We start from the raw sequence: 23,012 nt of genomic DNA, 5'->3' as shown, positions 1-23,012 counted from the left end.
ATGGTTTTGGGGTAAGAGAACCTACTAAAGTCAACCAACCCTCTTACACTGGGTTTCCCATGCCTTATTTGTGAGATTCATTAGAAAAGTCTCATTTTGTTTCATTAAAAAAAAAAAAGTATAACTTTTGTTCATTTGAGTTATGCCCAACGTAAAAAAATAAAAAATAATTAAAAAAAAAAAAAAGGCTTAGAAAAGTTAAGAAACTAGCTCAATTGGGCCAAATTGGACACTTACTATTTTTTGTCAAAATTCATGAAGTCTAGTAGGAAGGGAGGCCGTCTATAAAAGTAAGTTTACTATTTATAGAAAGTCTCATTTTTAGGGTGTTTGAGTTAGAGTCTAAGTTAAAACTCTTAGGTTTGAACTTAATATTTAAAAGGTTGAAATTTCTTATTATTATTATTATTATTATTATTATTATTATTATCAATCATATTATTTCAAATTTTTTAGAAAATATTCGTGCTTTTATTAATTGTGGATTCTAGGAAGGCCTATGAGGAGTCCAGAGAGCTTCGTGGATTCGTAGTTGTTGTTATATACCTGAGGAAGATGGTGATCAACCTCATCATATCTAGAGCTGCACACAAGTCAAACCGAGTCAAGCTTGGCATAACTCGACTCAGCTAGGCCAGTAGCTAACCCCAGCTGGGCTCGGCCCTTGAGCCTGATTGGCCAGCTCGGCTCAGTTCGGTCAGTGGCTCGGGCCAGTTTGAGCTGAGTTCGAGCTAGTGCGACATTTTCTCAAACACAAAGCATATCTTCAATTCTTCATAGAATGCAAAACACTAATAACATTTTACATGTATTTCATCAAGCACTCAGCTGGCAGCATCAAAATCAAGATATCAGGATAGTTTTATAATGTAAAGTTTTTATTTTTTCCATAGTGATTTGTTTCATATCTATTCATTCCTCACCGCTAGCTGATCCCGCAGAGAATATATACACCCGAAACAACACTTTGTTGAGTCATTTTGTCAAACAATTGGTGAATAGTCTCAATATTAAAATAACCGAGTCACCAAGCCGATTTCATCCAAGTCGATTCGAGTTGAGGTTTGATCGGAGTTGAGTCGGGGGTCAGGCAAGCTTGAACTTTGGCTGGAAATTATTTCAAGCTCCAAAACTAGCTCTACTTGGTCCCAATCCAATTTCAAGGTGAGGCGCTTTTCCGAGTCGAGTAGAGCTGACGGAGGTAATTCAACGCGCGTACAACTCTGACCACATTCCTCCTTGCGCCAATAATGATTGCATTGAGCCGACGCCGGTGTACAACGAAGCCAATGCAAATGCCATAGCACATGCCAAAATGGCATAGGTGTGAAAGATCCAAGCCGTTCATGAGATGAGTCCCACCATGCCTATGGCTGAACTAGAACAATACGGTCTTTCTGCTGATCATTTAAACCACAGTGTACAAACCAATACATGGATGGAAAAAAATAGCCATGTTTTCTGAGCCATCCTTTTGTTTATAGCAACGTAACAGATGGACGTCTTGGATTTCAAACACATGGAGTGCGAGTAGATTGTTTTCTTGTACATACGTTTGGGCTTAGCAAAGCATTGTGTGTATTTACCTCTTTGTTTAGAGGTCCACCTCCTATAAATGCAGGCACACACAACAATGATAACTACTCCTAAAACCACCATTGCTACAATGATAATTGCCTTAAGTCCTCTCTTTCCACCTGCATTTGTAATAAAAAGAAAAAAGAAAATAAGTACCTATTTGTAAACATGATTAAAGAGAGACCCCATGAGTCCAACGATCATAAGCAGCAGGGCTGTCAATGGGACAGGCCGCTCTCTGGGTCGCGCCCAAGCCTAAAATTTAACTTGTTTATCAATCAGTGGGCTGGGTCTAAGAGTCCGTCTGCCCGACCAGATCTTACACATAGGTTGGGGAGCGGATTGCCCGTGAACCCAGGCACATAGATATCTCTCTGCCTGGGGCTGTGTGGGGTCCACAGAGATGTCAGTGGTAAATCCACTCCGTCCATCTGTTTTAAAATACCATAATAAGTCAAGATTCTACAAATCAGGCATATCCAATACGCAGGTAGGCCACGCTAACAAAACAGTTTGAAATCTTCCTGGAGCTGACCATGATGGTTATATACTATCTAAACCGTTCATAGAACTATTACCACTGAGATAAACTGTAGGAAGAAATATCATCCTCATACAAAACTTCTATCACCATCAGACTTGTTCAATATCCTCAGTTTCGTGTGATATGGGTCACATGACTTTTGGATCTGCATGAATTTTATAATCCTGTCGGAATGTGATCTTTGAAAACAGATGGACGGATTGGATTTGTCATGGACGTCTCGATGGTCCCCACAAAGCTCTGGGCAAAGAGATATATCTGTGCCCGGGTCACAGGCAATCCGCTCCTCATACCTTGATGGCTGGGCTGGGGCTCGGACCTACTTTCCATCAAATCTGCTTACTGAAAAGTCAATTCTGGCGAGTAAGATATGAACGGTTCGGATCTTGTATCCGTTCAATGTGTTCCCATCACGAATCGTGTGCAATCGGCGTTCATCTAAACATCAATTTCAGTCAGACATGCATTAAAGGTCAAGATTTGACTTTGAAAAAAGAAAAAGAGGAGACTTTTCAACCGCTTTTGGTTTTGCCGGAAGCGGACTGCATACAATGTAAAGATCCGACGGTCAAAACCGTCCTTATTGTGAGAGCTATTTTATAGGGCCTATGCAAGACCAGGAATTTGCCAAGCATGTGTCGCTCCACTGGATCGTCACAAAGTGATGATCTAATGATCGAGACCGTATATAAGATAACCTTTTACCCTTATTACAGGGCAGAAATGACTTATGATCTGATAATCTCAACCGTCCATCCTTTGAGAGCTAATTTACATGCGTAACCTATGATCCAATACGCAAGCTGAAGGCACTACAAGAAAAGGGGGCTTTAGCCTCATTTCAAAATTGAGGCTAAAAAGGTTAAAAACTGAGGCTAAAGCTTTTAGCCTCAATTTTGCCTCAGTTATCCAAACCGAGGTTGAAACCCCCGTGGCTAAAGGTTTTAGCCTCAGTTTTAGCAACCGAGGCTAAAATGACTTTTATAGCCTTGGTTCTTCAAGTGAGGCTAAAAGAACCTTTTTAGCTTCAGTTTTCTCGAAATGAGGCTAAATCAAAATTTTAGCCTCCATTGTTTCCAACTGAGATTAAATCTAAATTTTAGCCTCAGTTGCCTCCAATTGAAGTTAAATCTATTTTTAACCTCGGTTCTCAACAACCGAGGCTAAAGCCTTTAACCACGGGAGTTGTAGTCTCAGTTTAGATAATTGAGGCAAAACTAAGACTAAAGATAGATTTAGCCTTTGTTGGCATCAACCGAGGCTAAATTCGGTTTTTAACATCATTTATCAATAATCGAGGCGAGGCTAAATTCGGTTTTTAACATCATTTATCAATAATCGAGGCTAAATCTAGTTTCTGTCAACAAAAGCTAACAATATTATAATCAACCAATGATTGAATCTGTGCATGTTTCACCCATTTAACATCCATCAAGACAACAATCAACAAGACAATTAATGGTCAATTTAAAGTTTTCAAAACAAACAAACTGCCACATAGCCTTCCACATTTAGTAAGGTCCCCTTCCACGTGACTATTTTCTCTCAAATCGGAGCATCATTTCCATGAGTTACCATCAATCCTGTAAAAAGGAAAACAGAAAACTAAATTATGATGAATATCATTAGCTTAGAAAGAAGAGCATGATCAGTCTTAAAATACTCACTAGAGGTTATTGTTTAATTTTCTCAACATGTGGAATTCTTCTGTTTTTTAGCATTGGCATGTCACTAACCATCCTCCACATCAAGTAAGAGGAGAGCCTGTACATGCCTGAAGACCTCTCTTTTGTCAGCATTGCACGCTCTTGAGGGAAGGTGAAGATAGCCTAGAAGACAGGGAACGTCCCCCAAAATCCTGAGATGAAGAAAAGGAGCCCAATCTGTGTTGACAGGAAAAAAAAAGGCGTGAGAACAAACACTTTACAAGGACACTAAAACCCATGTTTGGTTGCTAGTTTTAATATTTCTCTACACAATATTTCCCTTGCTTTATAGAAATCAAGTTTGATTTACACTCTTTAGTTGGTTTTTACCAGTCCTAAGAGTTCTATTTCACAGGCTTTCCTAATAAGAGAACTTGCAACGACATCTTCAATTTTCATCTATTGAAAAAAAAAATAAAATAGAAGAGAAGATATATCCAGGTTTTGATACCTGATCTTAAATGTGGTCAAGGGTAGATCGCCAACATCACTTTGTCTTAATGTAAAAATCACATGAAAAATTCAGCCCAATATCTTATTTCTAACTCACCGGATGAGATCCAAGATTGAGATGATTGGTATGTTGTTCTCCTTGGCTATCTTTCTTAAAGCGGGTAATCGGGCCATAGAGCCATCCTCAACATCAAGAATTGCAGAAAGAACAGATATAGGCCGCAAGCCAGCAAGTGAAACTAAATCCACTGAAGCTTCAGTGTGACCAGCTCTCCTTAGAACACCACCATTTCTATACTTGAGTGGAAATACATGGCCTGGTCTTCTGAAATCTTGCGGCTTAGAATCTGGAGACGAAAGAGCAAGAATAGTCTTCACCCTATCCGAGGCTGACACTCCAGTAGATGCCCCGGTTTTCAAATCCTGATAATGGCAGCAAAATGAAAATTCTGCATAAACCAGAAGTCTATATTGAAGCTTCTTACTCTTTTACTATTGACATAAGAGGCTAGAAGACCAACACACACTGTGTTTCTGTTCAACCCAGAAATGGTATTCGAGCATCCCACCTTTTGATAATCTAAGTCATTTATCTGGTGGACCTCCCCCTATTGATTGATTTGTGCTCCCATAACTTCCCAGTCATCCATTGTTAGTGGACTATAAATGGATAATCAAGGGACATGATCTTTTTGCAATGTGTCCGCATTGGGCCTATCATATAATGGTTTGCACCACCAAACGGTGGGCCCCACATGTACGGTTTGTTGAGCCTAGCAGTTTCTCGACGAACATTGTACGCATGGTTTTAGTTCTTTCTGATCCCATGCTAAATACTACTCCTATCGATGAGCAGAACAAGATAAAACTGAAATGACCCAAGAGGCATTGAGAACTCCATACCACTGTCACTGTGTAAGCTGCGGCGGATGGATCCTCATTCTCACTGCCAATTGACATCAAAGGAAGGCTCAGCCTCTCCAGATCCTCTTGCTTCATCCCAACAGATACAATTCCTGAGCCATGCCTAATCATAAAAGCCAGAGCCTGAGAACTTGCAAGAGATGCTGCCATGATAAGATCTCCTTCTTCATCACCATTTTCATCATCTACAGCAATCACAAACTAGAGAATAAAAGACAGGTTAACTATAGTTTGAGAGCTACTGTTCTCAAAATTCAATTAACTAGAAGAAATAACTTAGGCTAGCTTGGATGTAGCATTTCTTTTGTTAGACATTAAATGCGTAGTAGAAAAAATTGCCATTTAGTTACATTTAAGTGGGAAGCAGGACCTTTATTTCATTCAAATTCAAAAAAGCATTCGCTTCGACAAAAAACAAGTAACAAGCACACTGCTAGAGGATTAACATAGAAATTAAATGCCACTAAGCTGTTACCCGGCTTCTTTTACAAAGTGGCATAAAGCTAACTCAAAAACGAACCGTCCAAATGGACCACGTTCGGATAAAACAAATACACCATGGTGGGTGGATAGACCTTTTATAGAAGCGAAGACTTGAATGAGGTAGCATCTCTATATGGAGAGTAGAGAGGATTAACACACCTTATTTGCTAGCTGTACAAGGCACTTCTCTAGAGAAGGATGCAGAGCAACCCTTTGCTCATTTATGGCATCTCCCAATTTTGGTAATTTAATGGAGCACAGGAAGCATTTGCGCAAGTATCTCATCAGGTCATTTATTGCACCAACTATAGCTACCATATCGAAAAAGAACAAAGTCTTGCACAAACAGCAGATTGTTCAGTACTGCTGTTTTGATCAAAACAAAGTTCAGAGATAGGAGATTGCACAATCCTGCATTAAAACAAATCTATAAATACCCCAAACTTTCAGGGAAAAAAAAAAAAAAAAGAGAGTAAAAAATATAAATACGGGAGCTTATTTTTAGGTGCCCATGCTCCAAATTAAAAACAAAAAAGAAAAATCAGTTATGCAATTACCAAGAATGGGTAGTGTATTTCCTTCTGAAGATTTTACGAGTGTTACATTGAAGAAGAGAGTTAGCTGGTCATACCTGATACACAAGAGAGGATCCTCAAAATTCTTTGTTGAAAACACAATCCTGCAGGATGGTCCATAGTTTCATATGGCCCCACTTTTTAAGGTTGGAACCTGCATGATAACCAGGAACAGATGAAATTAATCTGACATGACAAAAAAGAGAGAAAAAAAAGAAAAGAAAGCTTCATCAGAATGAACAAGGATCATGTCATATAAGCTCTGAAAGTTGGGTCCTTGCTCATGCCTCAGTGGTAGACTCACAAGAGTTTCAACACGAGATCATGGGTTTGAGTACCCATTATGGTGAAAAATCACTGTGGTGTGTGAGAGTGTGTGGGGGTGTGAGTGTGTTGGTAAAAAAATAAAGTTCTGAAAGATAAATAAGGAAAAGGACACAATCAGGAAAATTGCCCTTTTCTTCTACAAAACAGAAAATGACAAATAGCTGTAGGTTCGAATTGTAGATTACGAACAAGTTTTAGAATGTGCAGAATAACTAGAGATCGATGCCCAAAATTGTTTCATGAACAGGTAGATAGAGAGAGAGAGAGAGAGAGAGAGAGAGAGAGAGAGAGAGAGAGAGAGAGAGATTTTCTCCTATGAACTGGTTGATGTGTGCACAAAATCCAAACTGTCCACTAGATGAGTCATCCTCATGAAACCCCTAGGGCCCAAAAGTCAGCCTGATCCAAAAACGTGTGGGCCATAGCAAAGTGGGAGGGAATTCCCACCCTTGATTTTCACAGAGTGCACCAGAGTTGCAAAAGAACATGATTTTGGCCAAATCCTTCATCTAAGCTGTATGGCCTAGATTGCATATATATACACATCATGCGAAATGAATTCTCATGAGCAAAATTTTCTCATGAGAATTGGTCCCTCCCTCCCTCCCTCCCTCTATATGTGTGTGAGTGTGTCAAAATTACAGTTGCAATAAACAACCAAAAGCCTTAACAAGATGTGGACAATTGATGATATTCCATTTTGACTCATTTCCTCTTGGTGTTGGAGATTCGCTCAACTCAAACAAACCAAATATTGAATGCTTCGTTTGAAAAGTTCAACACATTGATAAGTGGATGTGTGGACTCACAGCACAAAATTCAAAAGGTGAAATAGGTAAGACTGTGATAACCTACCCTACTGCCTGCCTATGCATCACAAGTTATGTCTATAAATATAACATCTAACACCATGTGCCAACCCCAGTCAGAAAACGAAGAACCCGGCATAGAAATTTAATTGTATTGGAAGAAGCTATCTTTAGGATTGTGTGTTTGTGTTAGATGGGATGGCTACCAAACCAACGCATGAAAGAACTTTGGGTTATACAAGAGCATGAATATTGCACCCATAAGAGCCTATGGGCTACAAATATTGTAGGGAGGATGGATTCACACCCTTGGGTTTTTTCTTGCACAAAGACACAATCAAATATATTGGAAGTTTGTAGTCGAGCACACTTGTATCTCGAATAGTTAACTTAAAATGAACAACAAAACACTTAGAAATACAATATGCATTTAAATTGAAAGGAAAGAAAAAACACAATAGCAAGTTTCAACAGTAAATGCATTAGAAGTTAGAGGATAAGAATATAAAAAGTGAACGAATTAGCACCAACCTGGGACTACGCCGTTCGTATAAGGAGAATTCGAAGGAGCATGGATCGTTACATTCTGAACCTGTACATTGCTGCATTAATCGAAATAATATGAATTCGACCATGTTCAACTTTCTCAGAGAAACATACATTTTCTAGTCATGAATTTTACAAAAATGGAAAGAATTCATATTCGGGGTGTATTTGGATGCTCAAATGAACTAAATTGCAATTCATTCGATTCATGGTAGAGGAATGAGTAAGCCCAGGGTGGCATCTTTTAGTCCATAATGACAACCGAACACCCAATTGCAATTCTGGGAATTTGAAATTGCAATCAAGATTGTAGTGATTGAAACATATAGGATAGAAAAAGTTTGGTCATGTACTCCTTGTTAACTGGTGTCCATTTATCAAGCTTCGATACCGTTCACCTGGAAGTTCAATCCCTCTACCATATGAAGGTAAGGGTTCAACGACTGGCCACAGAGATAAGTCCTATAAGAGAATGGGAAAAAGAAAGTTCAGCAATCTAAAAAGCTAGAGATCTCATGAACTTTAACCTTGGATATTAGTATCTTCTTGCAATAGGTTGAAATTAACCCAACTCATTTGCTTCAAAATCGGAAAATGACCCTAACAACATTTTCTGAAATAGTTCACATTGCTCTTCAAACAGGAAAGGAATAAAAAACACAGGTCAACAATGTAAAAACCGACTGATTGGGCTATATTAGAATGCAATGTAAAAGAATATCCAAATGAGTAAAACTACAGTCCATAGAGAGTGGAAGAAGACCTGAGTTCCAAGGATGACAGCATCTTTTTCCAAGAAGAGGGTAAGATGACTGATGAGATTAAAGCTTCCAGTGAGCCACCTGCCTGCTGGAACATAGAGCTGAGCCCCGCCCTTGTCGGCAAACGACCGAAGATAGAAGATGGCATTCTGGAATGCAAGTGTATTCAGTGTCTTCCCATCTCCTTCAGCCCCAAATTCCAAGATGGAGACACTGTGAGGCCTCGGGAGCAAAGTCAAATCTCTACCGTATTTGCATTGCACATCGCTCTCTCCTTCAATGTCTTTAACACCATCACTTAGGGCAAGAAGCAATAGAAGCTAAAAGAACCAAAAGAATCTCAAAACACAAAAAGTCGATCTAAAAGAAGAATAAAAAAAAATCCAAGAATTTAGATTTCAAAACAGGAAAGGCAAAGAAAACATTGGAATTTTGATTAACAGAACATCTGATTCGAGAGGCAGTCCAAAATAGAACCCACCCAAAACCTAATCACAAGAGAACTAAATGAAAAACATGATTAGAAAACAACCCTCACCCTCAGAAAAGCACTCCAAACTTAGAAAATCCACACAACCAATGACTGGAAATTCAAATAAATGCAAACATAAAATTCAGAGGTCCAAAGAAGCAGATAGAAAACAAATTCCTCATCTTCCTCTGCTTCTTTTTCAGTGCTTTTCGTAGGTGAGTTTCCAATCCACCCAACATCCAATCAACAAAAAATAAAAGAATAATAAAAAACAATCCAAAAGCCTAAATTACAATCACCCGGAGAAGAACATGACTATAACAATTACACCCACTTCTCGAAAGAACAAAGAAAAAAAAAAAAAAAAGGCATTACGTATTAGTAAAATCCACAATCCATAATACAAATAGAATGAAAAATAAAAATAAAAAAGCCAGAAACACCTAAACATTCAATCAAGAAGCCAGAAACAAGACCGAAACAAAAACATCAATTGTAAAAGATACAAAACAAAAACACCCCAAAAAATAAAAATAAACAAAACCCATCTCAAAAAACAAACTTCCCAAGCATCCAACAGCAAGAAGAAGAAAAACTCATCTCTTGAAAAATCCTATTAATCACAGACAACCATTCAACAACGTACTTACTAGCCTCTTCATGAGCTTCCCTCCTGCAACAATCAACAACATAAAAAGCCAAGTGCAGCAGCCCAAAGAAGAGAGCTCAAGGAGAGGAGCTAAAAAAAATCATTAGCATTTGTTGGAATCATTGACTGACTGTTGGAATCATTGGTACTAGCCTTTACTAGGACCAGCTGTTGGAATCCTTGACTGACTGCATTTGTTTACTAATTAATTGAAGCACGGATAATTAACATTATAGTCTATTTTGGAAATTACAAGATTCATGGTTTATGTATTAGCATTTGGTGTGGGTGCATGTATATACAACACACATGTTTGCTTGTGAGGGTGCATCTGACTTCAGCAGTTGTGTATGTTGTACAGTTGAAGAATGTGGACAGGTGGACCCTCCATAGTGGATAACCATTGAATCCATAACCCTATCTATTGTAGGGGATTGAAAAAGAAAGTGAACAAGTGTAATGTGCAAGTTATATAACAATCAAAAGAAAGGGTCAAGAGTATAGAAATAAGTGAGAAGATGGTGAGGAAATTTTCCATCTTACCAATAAGTCTTTTTTTAAAAAATGATGTTTACACTTGCTGCATGCTCTTTTTTGAAGAAATGAAGTTCCATGGAGAGATTAATGCCTTTGTAATTTCCATTTTCTATCTCGTATCTTATGCTTGAGGCAAAGTTAATCATGTGTGTGAATGCAAACGAAAATTTTAATTGTTTTGAATTATCATCTGCATGCCACGTGAATAATAGATTACTAACATAGTAACACCATTGTTACACATCTGACCATCCGCCGAACAATTTTGATTGTTTCCACCAGAACCTGAGCATTATCGGGGCCCCAAGCTTAAAGTTGCTATCATTGGAGCTGGGCTGGCTAGCATGTCTACTGCAGTGGAGCTTTTGGATCAAGGCCGTGAAATTTGTACACAATACTAAATACCCTGACAAGAATATTGCACAATATACCAACTATCAGGTTTGGAATTTGTGTCATTTTTCCACCAATCAAAATACAAGGCCAGGTTCTTTTTTTTTTTAAAAAAAAGGTTCAGACACAATGCACTCACTAAATCTGGCACAATTCATGGCATCTCATTCAGCTGAAATATCCTATTCAGTCGCAATTTGGGGTACAACCAAAACACACAGTAAGCACTTCATCATTCCAAAGAAAACAAAAAACAGAGTCAGCCATTTAGCTCTTGCCCTGATTGATTTGTCAACTACCTACCAAAAATAGAAAATGTGTATGAAAATCAATCAGATTAGGTATGGATGCTGAATCCCGTTGGGCCAACGTTCGAATTTATTTCATCCAACCAAAACTAACCCTTCTCATGAATTAAGATAATGCCATATCCACAACCGCTCCCAAATGCAAAATTATCTAAATTGAAGATGAATCACATCCATCTCCAATGAGGATCATTTTCTGCTAGCAGAGGGAAGTGGTATGCAGGAAGTGCATGCTCCTAAAAAATATAATACATAACAGATCTTTCTCTATTCTCCTAATCTGATCAAATTTGAGATCGAGAGAAAAGGAGCGGAAGGAGCGAAATGAAAAGAATTAAGCTTACCTTGAACTGATTTGGATCTGGATCTGGATCTGAATGATAAGGAGGTCTTCTAGCAGCTCTCCTTCTTCCAATCGAGAGAGAGAGAGAGAGAGAGAGAGAGAGAGAGAGAGAGAGAGAGAGAGAGAGAGAGAGAGAGAATGGATTTGGATCTAGATCTGAATGATAAGGTCTTCTAGCAATTCGAAAACTTGCGAAAAGAATCAAAATCTGCAAACAAGGAAATCATAAAGGTCTTCTTTATGGGAATCTGACAGAATTCCACAAAAAAAAAGGAAAAATCTCTACATTCCTCTCTAAACCAGACGATCTAGGGTTCTCGATCGAGAAAAAACAGAAAACAGCAAAGAAATTCCAAACAAATCACGAAAAATGAAATTGAGAGCTAGAACATCCGATCTTCAATGAGATTTAACGAGAAAATGCGGGAACAAGAGCAATACCGACCTGCACGTCTGATAAACAAGAATTCCAAAGCTCCTTTTGCCATCAATCGACGAAATGGTTGGAACTGAAGAAAGAAATGGCGATTTCCGAGCAAAAATCAAGAGAAATGAGGGTTTCGGAGACTTGCTTGGAGACCTTTTGGCCGAAAAGCCAGTGAGAGGAACGGCGGCTTGCTTTTGTAGCTGGACTTTATCGGAAATGACGAAAATGCCACTATAACTTTAGAAAGTCGAAATTACCCTTGCTACTTTGTGACATTGGCCTCAGTTTTCAATAACCGAGGCAAAAAGGCTTGGCCGGCCCATGAAGCAAAGAGCTCAGTAGGGCCCACCATGACATGGCATCCGCTCCATCCATCTCTTATGACATATTATTTTAGAATGGGACCCAAAATAGTAGGCTGATTCAACACTCTAATGGACCATAATATATGGATTAGTGATGATGGGACCATTTACCTTTGAAATCTTACCGTGGCCCACCGTGATGAGTTCGGTAGCCTCAAGAAGGCTTCAATGATAGACGTCTTCGTGAAATAATTTTTCGGCCCACTTCCATAAATGAGTTTCCAAAAATGATGGACAGACTTTTAGCCTCGGTTACTAACCAACCGAGGCAAAATGATAGACTTTTGGCCTCAGTTACTCACCAACCGAGGTAAAAGGGTAGACATTTGGCCTCAGTTGTTCACCAACCAAGGCAAAAGGGTAGACTTTTTGCCTCGGTTGCTCACCAACTGAGGCAAAATGGCAAACTTTTGGCCTCAATTTCTCACCAACCGAGGCAAAATTGCTGACTTTTGGCCAGACAAAAGGGTAGACATTTGGCCTTAGTTTTCAATAACCGAGGCAAAAAGGTATGCTTTTAGCCTCAGTTTTCAATAACCGAAGCAAAATGGCATACTTTTAGCTTTAGTTGCTCACCAACCGAGGCAAAATGGTAAACTTTTAGCCTCAGTTTCTCACCAATTGAGGCAAAAGGGCAAACTTTTAACCTCAGTTGCTCACCAACCGAGGCAAAAGGGCAGACTTTTGGCCTCAATTGCTCACCAATCGAGGCAAAATGACAGACTTTTGGCCTCAGTTTCTCACCAACCGAGGCAAAAGGGCAGACTTTTAGCCTCAGTTTCTCAACAACTGAGGCAAAAAGGCAGACTTTTAACCTCGGTTGCTCACCAACCGAGGCAAAAGGGCAGACTTTTGGCCTCGATTTCTCACCAACCGAGGCAAAAGGGCAGACTTTTGGTCTCAATTTCTCAACAACCGAGGCAAAAGGGCAGACTTTTGGCCTCAGTTCTCAACAACTGAGGCAAAAGGGTAGACTTTTAGCCTCAGTTGCTCACCAACCGAGGCAAAAGGGCAGACTTTTAGCCTCAGTTGCTCGCTAACCGAGGCAAAAGGGCAGACTTTTGGCCTCAGTTCTCAACAACTAAGGCAAGAGGGCAGACTTTTGGCCTTAGTTGCTCACCAACCGACGCAAAAGGGCTGACTTTTAGCCTCAGTTTCTCACCAACCGAGGCAATAGGGAAGAGTTTTGGCCTCAGTTTCTCATCAACCGAGGCAAAAAGTGAATTTTTAACCTCAGTTCCTTTACAACCGAGGCTAAAAACCATATTTAGCCTCCTTTTTTTGAACCGAGGCTAAAAAATTGAGGCTAAAGGCCTACTTTCTTGTAGTGAGGAATGATCCTGATCATTGAGTTTTGGAATCTGTCGAGTTTGAGTTCATTGAAAATTCATAAGGTAGTTCATTCAGATCATTGGGTTACCTCTAAATGTGGGCCCCAGTGGAACCCAATGGAGCCACACGAGCCGTTGATCATGACAGGAAAGAAAAATAAAATTCAAGAAATATCAAATGCAAAATGTTTAACTAGAAAGAATTAAAAGAGAGTTAGGCATACAGAGTTCGGAATCTGCCAGACGGATGTAAAGATTCTCTCCACCAGAGCTGAATTCTTCATTATCGATCAAATCTCCACCCCAGTTCATACACCCATTTCCACTAACATAGGCGAGGGCGATACAAGAACAGTTCTTCAGACTGTCATCTTCGTAGGTCTTTCCATCACCCATGCCACGCTTCCAATCTGCAAATTCTGGCATTTTCAATCCTTCAATCTTCAAAAATCCATTTCCTTTCCCTCCACTACTACAATTCAACTGGGCTTTCCTTACACATCCTCCTGACCAATTCCTACCACTCCACTCAGCAATCGACTTAGGCTCAAATCCTTACATATAGACACATATCCGCGAGCCCAACTCCTTGCAAATCCCAAACGGCCCGCACAGGCCATAAAGGCCGCACCTCGTACGCATGTGCATCCGTTGAATGGACCAATCTTTCCTTTGTATGTTCCAATTCGACGTCTTGAACACACCTGACCATTCAATCCACATTCTTGTATATTCTTCAGTGTAGTAAGAATATGTGAAGTAAATTGTCTTCTTCTCTTCATCTGTAACCAAGTTGGGACCGTTAAGGTAGATGTTGTACATGTACGGCATCCCAATGAATATCCTTCCATTCCATTGCCCGCTTCACCAGTATCGGGTGCTGAGGATTTGTACTGCGGAATCACACAGATCTAGATCTAGGATAACAATCCAATGGCACCAAGCAATCACAAGAGAACACAAATATTTAACGTGGAAAACCCTTGCAGAAAAAAACCACGGCACAAAGCGACAGAATTCCACTATGAAATAGAAATTACAAAGAGAGAGGTCTTACCCGATTCGAACTACCTCGAATCTCACCCTTGCTACACCCTCTAGGAACCCTTGGAACTCCTTTAGAAAGCCTTAGAATCCCCTAAAATAGCCCTAAGGACCCCTATTTATAGTTTAGGAAACTCTCCTTTCGCACATTCTTGAAACTGCCTCAAATTTACGCAGTCCGCGCAGAATTTGCGCAAGAATCTGCGTAACCTCGACTAGTTGAATGAGGGCCTCGCTGGTCGAGCAGGCCCCTCGACTGGTCGAGCAACACAGAATAGCGAAAGGATGAAGCCGCTGGACTTCGAGTCGAGTTGGCCTCGACCGATCAAGTGGACCCTCGACTGGTCGAGCAGGCTTGAAGACTTTTTCTGACAACAATCTCCAAGTCTTCAATCTTCAACCGTGTAGCTTCTTGACCTCTTCTGTTATCTCTACATCACATCATAACTTCCCGTGCATAATCCGTCTTTCTTTTATGCCATCGCCAACCCCAGAGAAGTTACATAGAACTTGAACTTTTCTGTAGGAACGATCTAGGTGAGCATCTTTGCCGGATCAAAATACACGTGCTCAATCACTTTTGCTCCTGTCTTCTCAAAAGGAAAGACATAGTCTTCTTACCATCTCACCGCTACCCAATATTGCTTGCCGGGATATTTGCTCACAACACTGATAGTTTGTGAAATAACCAATTTAATCCAGACCATGGCATACACTGTCAACCGCATTTGAATAAAGCTCATGAGATATCCTGCTTTTCCTCATTTATTTTAAGACATGTCCTGAGGAAAACTTGAGGAGAGACGCATAGGGAACGCTCTCTGACTTTACAAGGTCCATCACCTCCTTGATCAATACCTACCCAAGATATTTTACCTGAGATAACCAAAGCCTACTCCTCTTTCAGTCTAAACGCTGAGAATCATCTTTCCAACCCCCCGATCCTTCATCCTGAATGTCTCACTTAACCGAGTCTTTAGTACATTGATTTCAGACATGTCATAATTGGTGACCTATATGTCATCAATTCATAACTCACCATTAAGGAATCAAACCACTGCCCAGGTGACATGTCAAACTACGACCTCCTGCAAAGTCTTTTCTAAGTCCTTTAACTTCGAACCGCTCTGGTTGCTTCATGTAGATCTAATATTCCAATTTTTCTTACAGAAGTGCAGACTCCACATCTATCCTTCCAGTTCAAGATCACATTGGCCAACCAGCGCCAATCACGGATCTAATAAACACCTGTTATACTGTTGGCGTGAATATCTCTAAGAAGTCGATCTCTTCTCTCTGAGCATAACCATTCGCTACCAACCTCACCCTATATCTATGTTATATCCTTTTGAAGATCCACCTACATTCAACTGCTCTTCGGCCCACTGGAAGCTCCACTCGCTCCCATATGTCAATCTGATACAACGAATTCATCACGTCGCCCATAGTCACCTTTTACTTCTTAACATCAGGCTTACCTACAGTCATTTGAATAGAAGATGAATCCCTTACGATATTGGAGTCATCCATGTACATCGCCGATATCCTGCGATCATGTCGTGTGATTCTTCTCACAGGTGGTTGCTTCACCTGCTTTGTATCCCTGTCCGCACGTCTCAGCCTTCCTGCCATGCCCGCTCATGTGGCTATGCCCAGCATGCCACACATGTGCAGAGGTAGAATCCGCTACATCCACTGCAGCTCCACCTTTTGAAGTGCTCCCGATCAATCTATATATGTTACCAAGTCATTGTGCTTTTATGATTTCCCATGTCCCCTTAGATACATTAAGAGCACCATCAATACATGTGAATTTGTAGCCCATTGCCTCAAGTACACCATGAGAAATCAAATTCTGCTTCAAATCAGGAATGTGCCTGACATTAGTCAAGGTACGCTCCACCCCATCAAACATCTTCATGCGCCCATAAATAATGTAGCTGGTGAACCAACTCCGATGAGGAGTCATATGAAAAGATGCTCCTGTGTCTAGAATTCATTCGCCCTTACGATCATCGTAAGGCCTTCTGATCGTAGACACAGACAAAACATTACCATCGCATTCACTCGATCCATTTGACATGGCAGCATTGGCCTCCCTGTATGAAGCCTCAGAATCTTCTCTCTTCGATTTAGAATTTTCACAATCCTTCTTCACATGTCATTCCTTCCCACAATTCTAGTACTTTACCTTTCTTTTGCCATTGCCCTTGGATTTGGATCTAGAACCTAAAGAACTTGTACCTTGTTCAAAATTTTCACCCCTTATAAGCAGTACCTTAGAAGATATCCTCATGTCAACATTAAACTTTCTCATAGCCTGAAGGGCTGAGATAACAGTGTCGATACTCAGGGTTTTATTTGATGAGCACATTGTGTCCTTGAATGACTCATAAGATGCCGGAAGAGAATTCAGTAACATACATGCTTATTCTTCATCTTTCATCACTTCCTCCAGATCTAGCAATTTGCAAACTAATTTATTAAAGTTGCTGATGTGAGCCTCCAGATCTCCACCCTCTGCCATCTTGAAGTTATACTACTGCCGCTTCAAGTGTAGGCGATTTTCAGAGAATTTTTTCGCATAGACATCTTCTAACTTCGTACATAACTTGGCCGTAGTATTCTCTCTCATGACATTGTAGAGAACCTCATCTGTGATACATAAACGGATCGATGATAAAGCCTTCTTATCAAGAGTATTCCAATCATCATCGGTCATAATAGACTTTCGCTCCTCAAGAGCACCATCTTCGCCTTGCTTGATTAAGGAACTCATTATCTTAATCTTCCATAATTCAAAATTATTTTTTTCTGAGTACTTCTCAGTCTCATACCTAGTACTTTCCATTATTATTAATCCTGTAGATTCAGATCTGTGCTCCAACGATTGCTTTGATACCACTTGTTGGAGATTTGTGCTGTGGAATCACACAGATTTAGATCTAGGATAGTAATCTAATGGCACCAAGCAATTACAAGAGAACACAAAGATTTAACATGGAAAACCCTTGTGGAAAAAAATCATGGCACAAAGCGACAGAATTCCACTATGAAATAGAAATTACAAAGGGAGAAGACTTACCCGATTCGAACAACCTTGAATATCACCTCTGCTACACCCTTTAGAAACTCTAAAACTCTTTAAGAACCCTTGGAACTCCTTTAGAAAGCCTTAGAATCTCCTAAAATAGCCCCAGTGACCCCTATTTATATTTTAGGAAACTCCCCTTTCGTACATCTTTGAAGCTGCCTCAAATTTACGCAGTTCGTGCAGAATCCACGCAAGAATCTGCGTAACCTCGACTGGTTGAACAACCCGCTTGATCGGTCAAGCAAGCCCCTCGACTGGTCGAGCAACACGGAATAGCGAAAGGACGAAGCCGCTGGACTTCGAGTCGAGCTGGCCTCGACTGATTGAGTGGACCCTCGACTGGTCGAGCAGACTTAAAGACTTTTTCTGACAACATCGGGTTGACCCATTTCATACGGGCACTTGTGGTATCATATGAAGCTCAAGGCCTAAAGTGAAACTCCCTAGGGAAGGATCCTCTTCACCCTTCCAAGATGTTAGAATCGTCATCTTTCCTGTCTTTAGATCGGCCCTAAGCTTCATCAACGGTAGGAACAAATCTGTTGGATGATCGAAGCTCTCCCATAAGATGCTACTATTTGAATTTCCAATCTTAAGAATGATATTGCCTATGTGTTCAAGCGTTGCGGTTGTATCGTTCGATGCAGTGGAAGTGCCTGATGACCAGGGAGTGTTTCCTCTTCCATCTAAAACCACCAGATTGCCCTCCCCACTTACTGCGAAAACCCCAGATGAATCCTTAAGGGCCTGTTTGGATGCCTGTAAGTTCTTACAGGTAATTTGTTTGGATGTAAGTTGTAAGTCACTTACAGGTAAGTTACTTTTTATATATATTCACATCGAGCATAGCTTAGATTGGGGAATCATTCTAATGAAAAAAAACATGGGATCATATATGCTATTTTGTTAAGCCCATCAAGACGAACATTATACGAATTCCAAAAATCTATAATATGGAGTGATAACTCAATTTTTAAATTACTTGCATTCCAATTGTGCAATCTGATGTAATTTCCAAGGGCAGCGCATCATCAAGTTTTTCTCACTCTCTCGAGGATCTAAGAGATTCGATGTAGATCGAAATTACTTGCATTCTAACTGAGAGATTCACCAACACTACGAGAACATCACAAGATCACCAACCACGAGGCCCACGGTGTTTCATGAGATGTTGGGTCCGTTCGGATGAGGCCCATGACACGTGAGTGCGTTTAAGTGCTGTTTGGATGATGCCTTATAGAGTAACGTCGGTAGATGAAACCCTACCGTTTTAGGAGGAGAAGAGATGAGGCAGAGAGAGAGATTGCAAGACGAAGAGATATTTGAAAAATCTGACCGTTGAGCACCAAGTGACTTACATGACTTCTTCAGAGATTTGCTTAAGTGACTTACAGGTTGTAAGTTACTTACAGGTGATTTTTCTCCCCCAAACACCACCTGTAAGTGACTTCCCTGTAAGTCACTTCCCACTTACCCAACTTACAGGCATCCAAACAGGCCCTAAGTGGGTTTTCTCGGTTGGCCACCCAAACCACCGTTCAGGTCGGGACGCTGTGGTACCATATCCCGACATAGCGATTTGTGGAATTTTTAGGGCTGAAGAATCCCAGCTCAAAGACCTCACTGGGCGAAAGAAGGGTCGGGCCCTCTGTGATTGGTTGTGTGGGAGTAATGCTAGAGATTGCAGTGCAAGAAGGAAAGAGAGAGAGAGAAAAGGAAGAAGAGATTTTACATTTCTCATGCTTCCAACAAAAGCCATCAATCCACGAAAACTCATGTCTTTTCCATTTTTATTTATTTATTTATTTTTTTTTAAAGAATGGGAGGTGCTGTATAAAATATGATAAGCAGGAAGTCGATTCATCTACCTATGTGTGGCCAACATGCACTACCTTCATAAACTGTCCCCCTTCTAGTTGTCCCAATGTTCGATAAGTCAGATCGATTCAAACACTGATGGGTCACACTGTCACGTTTTATTATATATCATCGAATCCATTAATAAAATGGGGCCCACATGGATTACTGAACACTTAAATATCCAGATTATTCAAAATCTAAGTTGGGCCACATCACGTGATTTTAGTGGTTTTAGGCATAAATTTAAATGGTGTGGCTCACCTGTTTTGTATGAGTATAATTTTTTATCTTCGAGGTTGGGGCTCCACACATGTATTTGTAGAATAAGTTTGTTCTAGGAATGTTGACGAGGAGCTTTCTTCGAGAAGCGTTTCAGAGCATGTTAAGAGGAATTATCCATTGCTTGCGGAGCACTTGGAATTCATTGCTCCTGGTTGCAATAGCAACCACTTGGACCATCCGATCGATTGATCTGAACTATCCAGTTGGTGCAGTATGCATTTCATGGCTCTATGTATTGGATCATTATCCTATAAGTATGGACGGTTAAGATCACTCGTAAAATGTAGCCCCAATCAATAAACTGAATAATCAATTTGCTGGGGATGATGAAAGATCTATTATGGTTCTAATGAATAATTGTAATATTCTGGTTTTTCCAGTACTGGTTGGCAGTTGATCCGTACGACTGTCTCGGCTATCTGCTCATAATCATTCTTCGCTCCAACCTCCGTACCCGATATCTATTCCGAGCCTGAATTTCTTTATTTTTAAAACCCAAAAATACAACGCACCGGACATCAGACAGACCAGACTTTTTGCAGAGCTTCTGCATGGTGGTACCAATAAATGAAATGGATATCTTTAAATGGGAAACGGATTGGCCAATGGCTGATGGTCGGTGCTCTGTGGGCCCCACCATGATGTACATGTTTCATCCATGCCGTCCAAAAACGAGTATAGCCCAATCTCAAGTGGACCACATTATAGGAAATGTTGAATGAATGTCAACCATTAAAAACTTTGTGGGGCCATAAAAGTTTTGGATAAAGCTTATATTTGTTTTCACCCTTCATCTTGCTCTTTATGACCTACTCAACAGATTGGATATCAAATAAACAGTACAGTGGGCCTTAGGAGGATTTTAATGGTGGATATCCAATTACTATTGTTTTCCTGTTTTGTTGTCCACATGAGATTTATAGCCCTCTCATTTTTAGGATGAAGTTCTGAAATGATCTGTAAAATTAGATGAACGGAATGGATGAAACATATACATCATGGTTGGGCCCACAGGGCACCGATCATCAACCAGAGAGTCGCCAATCCGTTCTGCTTCAAATGCATCATGCTGGCGTGAATGTGGTGTGTGTATGAGCTGCCTCGTACACGCGTGTGGGTCTAGCAAAGGTCTAGCAAAGCTATTAGCGAAAAATAAATAAATAAATAAAATGCTCTTAGCTCTTGGCTAATCCAAAATGTGCGTTTGCCGTGACTCACGGGGTTTTGGCAAATGGCTGACAGTGCACGTGAAATGCAACAATGACCTCTGATCAATCACGGTGACTGAGAAAACTATCAAATAGGAAGCCAGCAAACGAGCCATCTGAAAGGAAAATGGTCATTGGTACACATCATCCAACCTATATATGGTCAGAGTACACTGTGGCCAAAGATTTTTAGTCTTTATCCGGGACTTTTATAAGCCACGACTCCCTCTGAGAAACGCACATTGTAGTTATGTAACCCAAGTCAAGGGAAAAACGTACATTGGAACGACTAATGAAAGTCTGTTGTAGAGTAGTGGGAAAATGAAAATAAGAAACGGTGTTTCATGGGAAACAACATTTCCAACCAAGAGGAAATTTCTTCATTTGTTTTGATAATACTTTTTTAGCACATGTTCACTAATTTCAAATTTACTATTGATTAAACAATGTAATTTTTCTAGAAATTTTATTTGAATATGCTGAGGCGGTGAAGGACATCTCCCGTTGGGAGACTACCGTCTCCTCGCTTACCTATGTCGTCTATGTAATGAGGAGCACAGCTAGAGCCAAGTATTTTTTTTTAAAAAAAAAATCTTTTGAAAACTTTTGGGTCACATTTTTTTGTAAGTGGAATAAAAGGAGAGCCGTAAACTATATATATATATATATATAGATTGAAAAACATCCAAGCTGCCTCTCACCTTCTGGGGATCCCTCTTGTCAAAGGTAAAAGGAGTGTGGCCCCTCCTGGGGCCCGCTGACGCATAAAATCCGGTAATGGTGACAGGAGAAGACATTGAGACCACAGCATAGAGCAACAACTAATGCACAGTAAAACTAGAAACTGATTCAAACAATCCTCGAATCCACTTCGCAAGCCCTATCTATGCCCTTGAAACTGTTAGGAATGAATTATACAATCCTATCTATTCCTTAATCGCGATTACCCACAATATATATATATATATATATATATAATGTAACTTGACACATGACATACAATTCGGGCTGGACCTCTAGTACAAAAAGAAGAGGATTCAGCCTATCATATTCTAATTTGAAAACTGGCAAGAGCCTATCTATGATTCTCTAACTATACCTAGGTTTGCTCAGTTGAGAAAGAGCTCCCCTTTGGTTAGGACTGGGAGGTCCTCTAGATGCTCGAAGTCCCTGTCGAGTTAGTTATTGCTACCCAGGTGAGTCAAGCCATCGGCCGTTCTATTTGCTTCCCTTAGGATGTGTTGAATAGAGATGGTGGCTGACTTCTGCAGATATTCTAATCTCTTCTTCCAGTAGAAGATGTTCCAAGGGGTGGGACTTGTATTTGTGAATGTGCTCACCGCTGCTTGCGAGTCGCTTTCTACTTCAATACGATTGAGACTTTTCTTCAAGCATATATGCAACCCATCTAGCAATGCTTTTACTTCAGCCTGGAAGTTTGTTTTTCTACCATACCTCTTGAGAATGCAAATATTAGACTCCCATTCTCATTTCGACACACTCCCCCACTGCTTAAAGGGCCCGGGTTTCCCCTGGAGGATCTGTCTACATTTAGTTTCACTCATCTTGCCGTCGGCCTTTTCCATTTTATAAGGCAAAAGGACTTGTTTTTATCTTGATTAGATAGGATACCCAAGTCTTGAATAACCTCATTGTTTTTGTAATTTTTGCTTGGCGGGAGCTAGAATGAAGCGACAATGATGGAGAACCATCTTTGAATGTTGGTTATGGATTATCCAACATTCACATGGACTTCTTCAAACCATTTCCTGTTTCTTGCATTCCAGATCTCCTAGAAGATTAGGTGAGGAGAAATCCTACGAAGGATAACGATGTTTGAGTTGCCATTAGCCAAGCTCTACCATTCTGAGGCTCAACCAGCTGTCGATTGATCTTCTAGGAATGAGACTGAGAGAGTTGTTGAGAACTTACGCCAAAGAGTGGTTGCTAAATCACCTTCTGCAAAGAGGTGATCCAGAGACCATTCTTTATG

At 40.3% G+C, this 23,012-nt stretch overlaps 1 protein-coding gene across 1 annotated transcript in view; it reads right to left on the bottom strand.

The window, feature by feature from the left end:
• Positions 1 to 23,012, bottom strand: part of LOC131220287 (uncharacterized) — a 98,785-nt gene that overhangs the window by 58,550 nt on the left and 17,223 nt on the right. Inside the window, exons 8-18 of the mRNA XM_058215237.1 lie at positions 13,756 to 14,037; positions 11,854 to 12,040; positions 9,829 to 9,851; positions 9,130 to 9,194; positions 8,709 to 9,026; positions 8,344 to 8,407; positions 5,848 to 5,999; positions 5,185 to 5,406; positions 4,379 to 4,704; positions 3,859 to 3,980; positions 3,698 to 3,705 (exon numbers count right to left, since the gene is read on the bottom strand). Of these exons, the coding sequence (XP_058071220.1) occupies positions 3,698 to 3,705; positions 3,859 to 3,980; positions 4,379 to 4,704; positions 5,185 to 5,406; positions 5,848 to 5,999; positions 8,344 to 8,407; positions 8,709 to 9,026; positions 9,130 to 9,194; positions 9,829 to 9,851; positions 11,854 to 12,040; positions 13,756 to 14,037 (1,769 nt within the window). The remainder of the gene's footprint in view (positions 1 to 3,697; positions 3,706 to 3,858; positions 3,981 to 4,378; positions 4,705 to 5,184; positions 5,407 to 5,847; positions 6,000 to 8,343; positions 8,408 to 8,708; positions 9,027 to 9,129; positions 9,195 to 9,828; positions 9,852 to 11,853; positions 12,041 to 13,755; positions 14,038 to 23,012) is intronic.

This window comes from Magnolia sinica, chromosome 12 (genome assembly GCF_029962835.1).
Source record: "Magnolia sinica isolate HGM2019 chromosome 12, MsV1, whole genome shotgun sequence".
Classification (NCBI taxonomy): domain Eukaryota; kingdom Viridiplantae; phylum Streptophyta; class Magnoliopsida; order Magnoliales; family Magnoliaceae; genus Magnolia; species Magnolia sinica.
The sequence above is the reverse complement of the archived record's forward strand: the minus strand, read 5'-3'. Positions and strand labels throughout refer to the sequence as shown.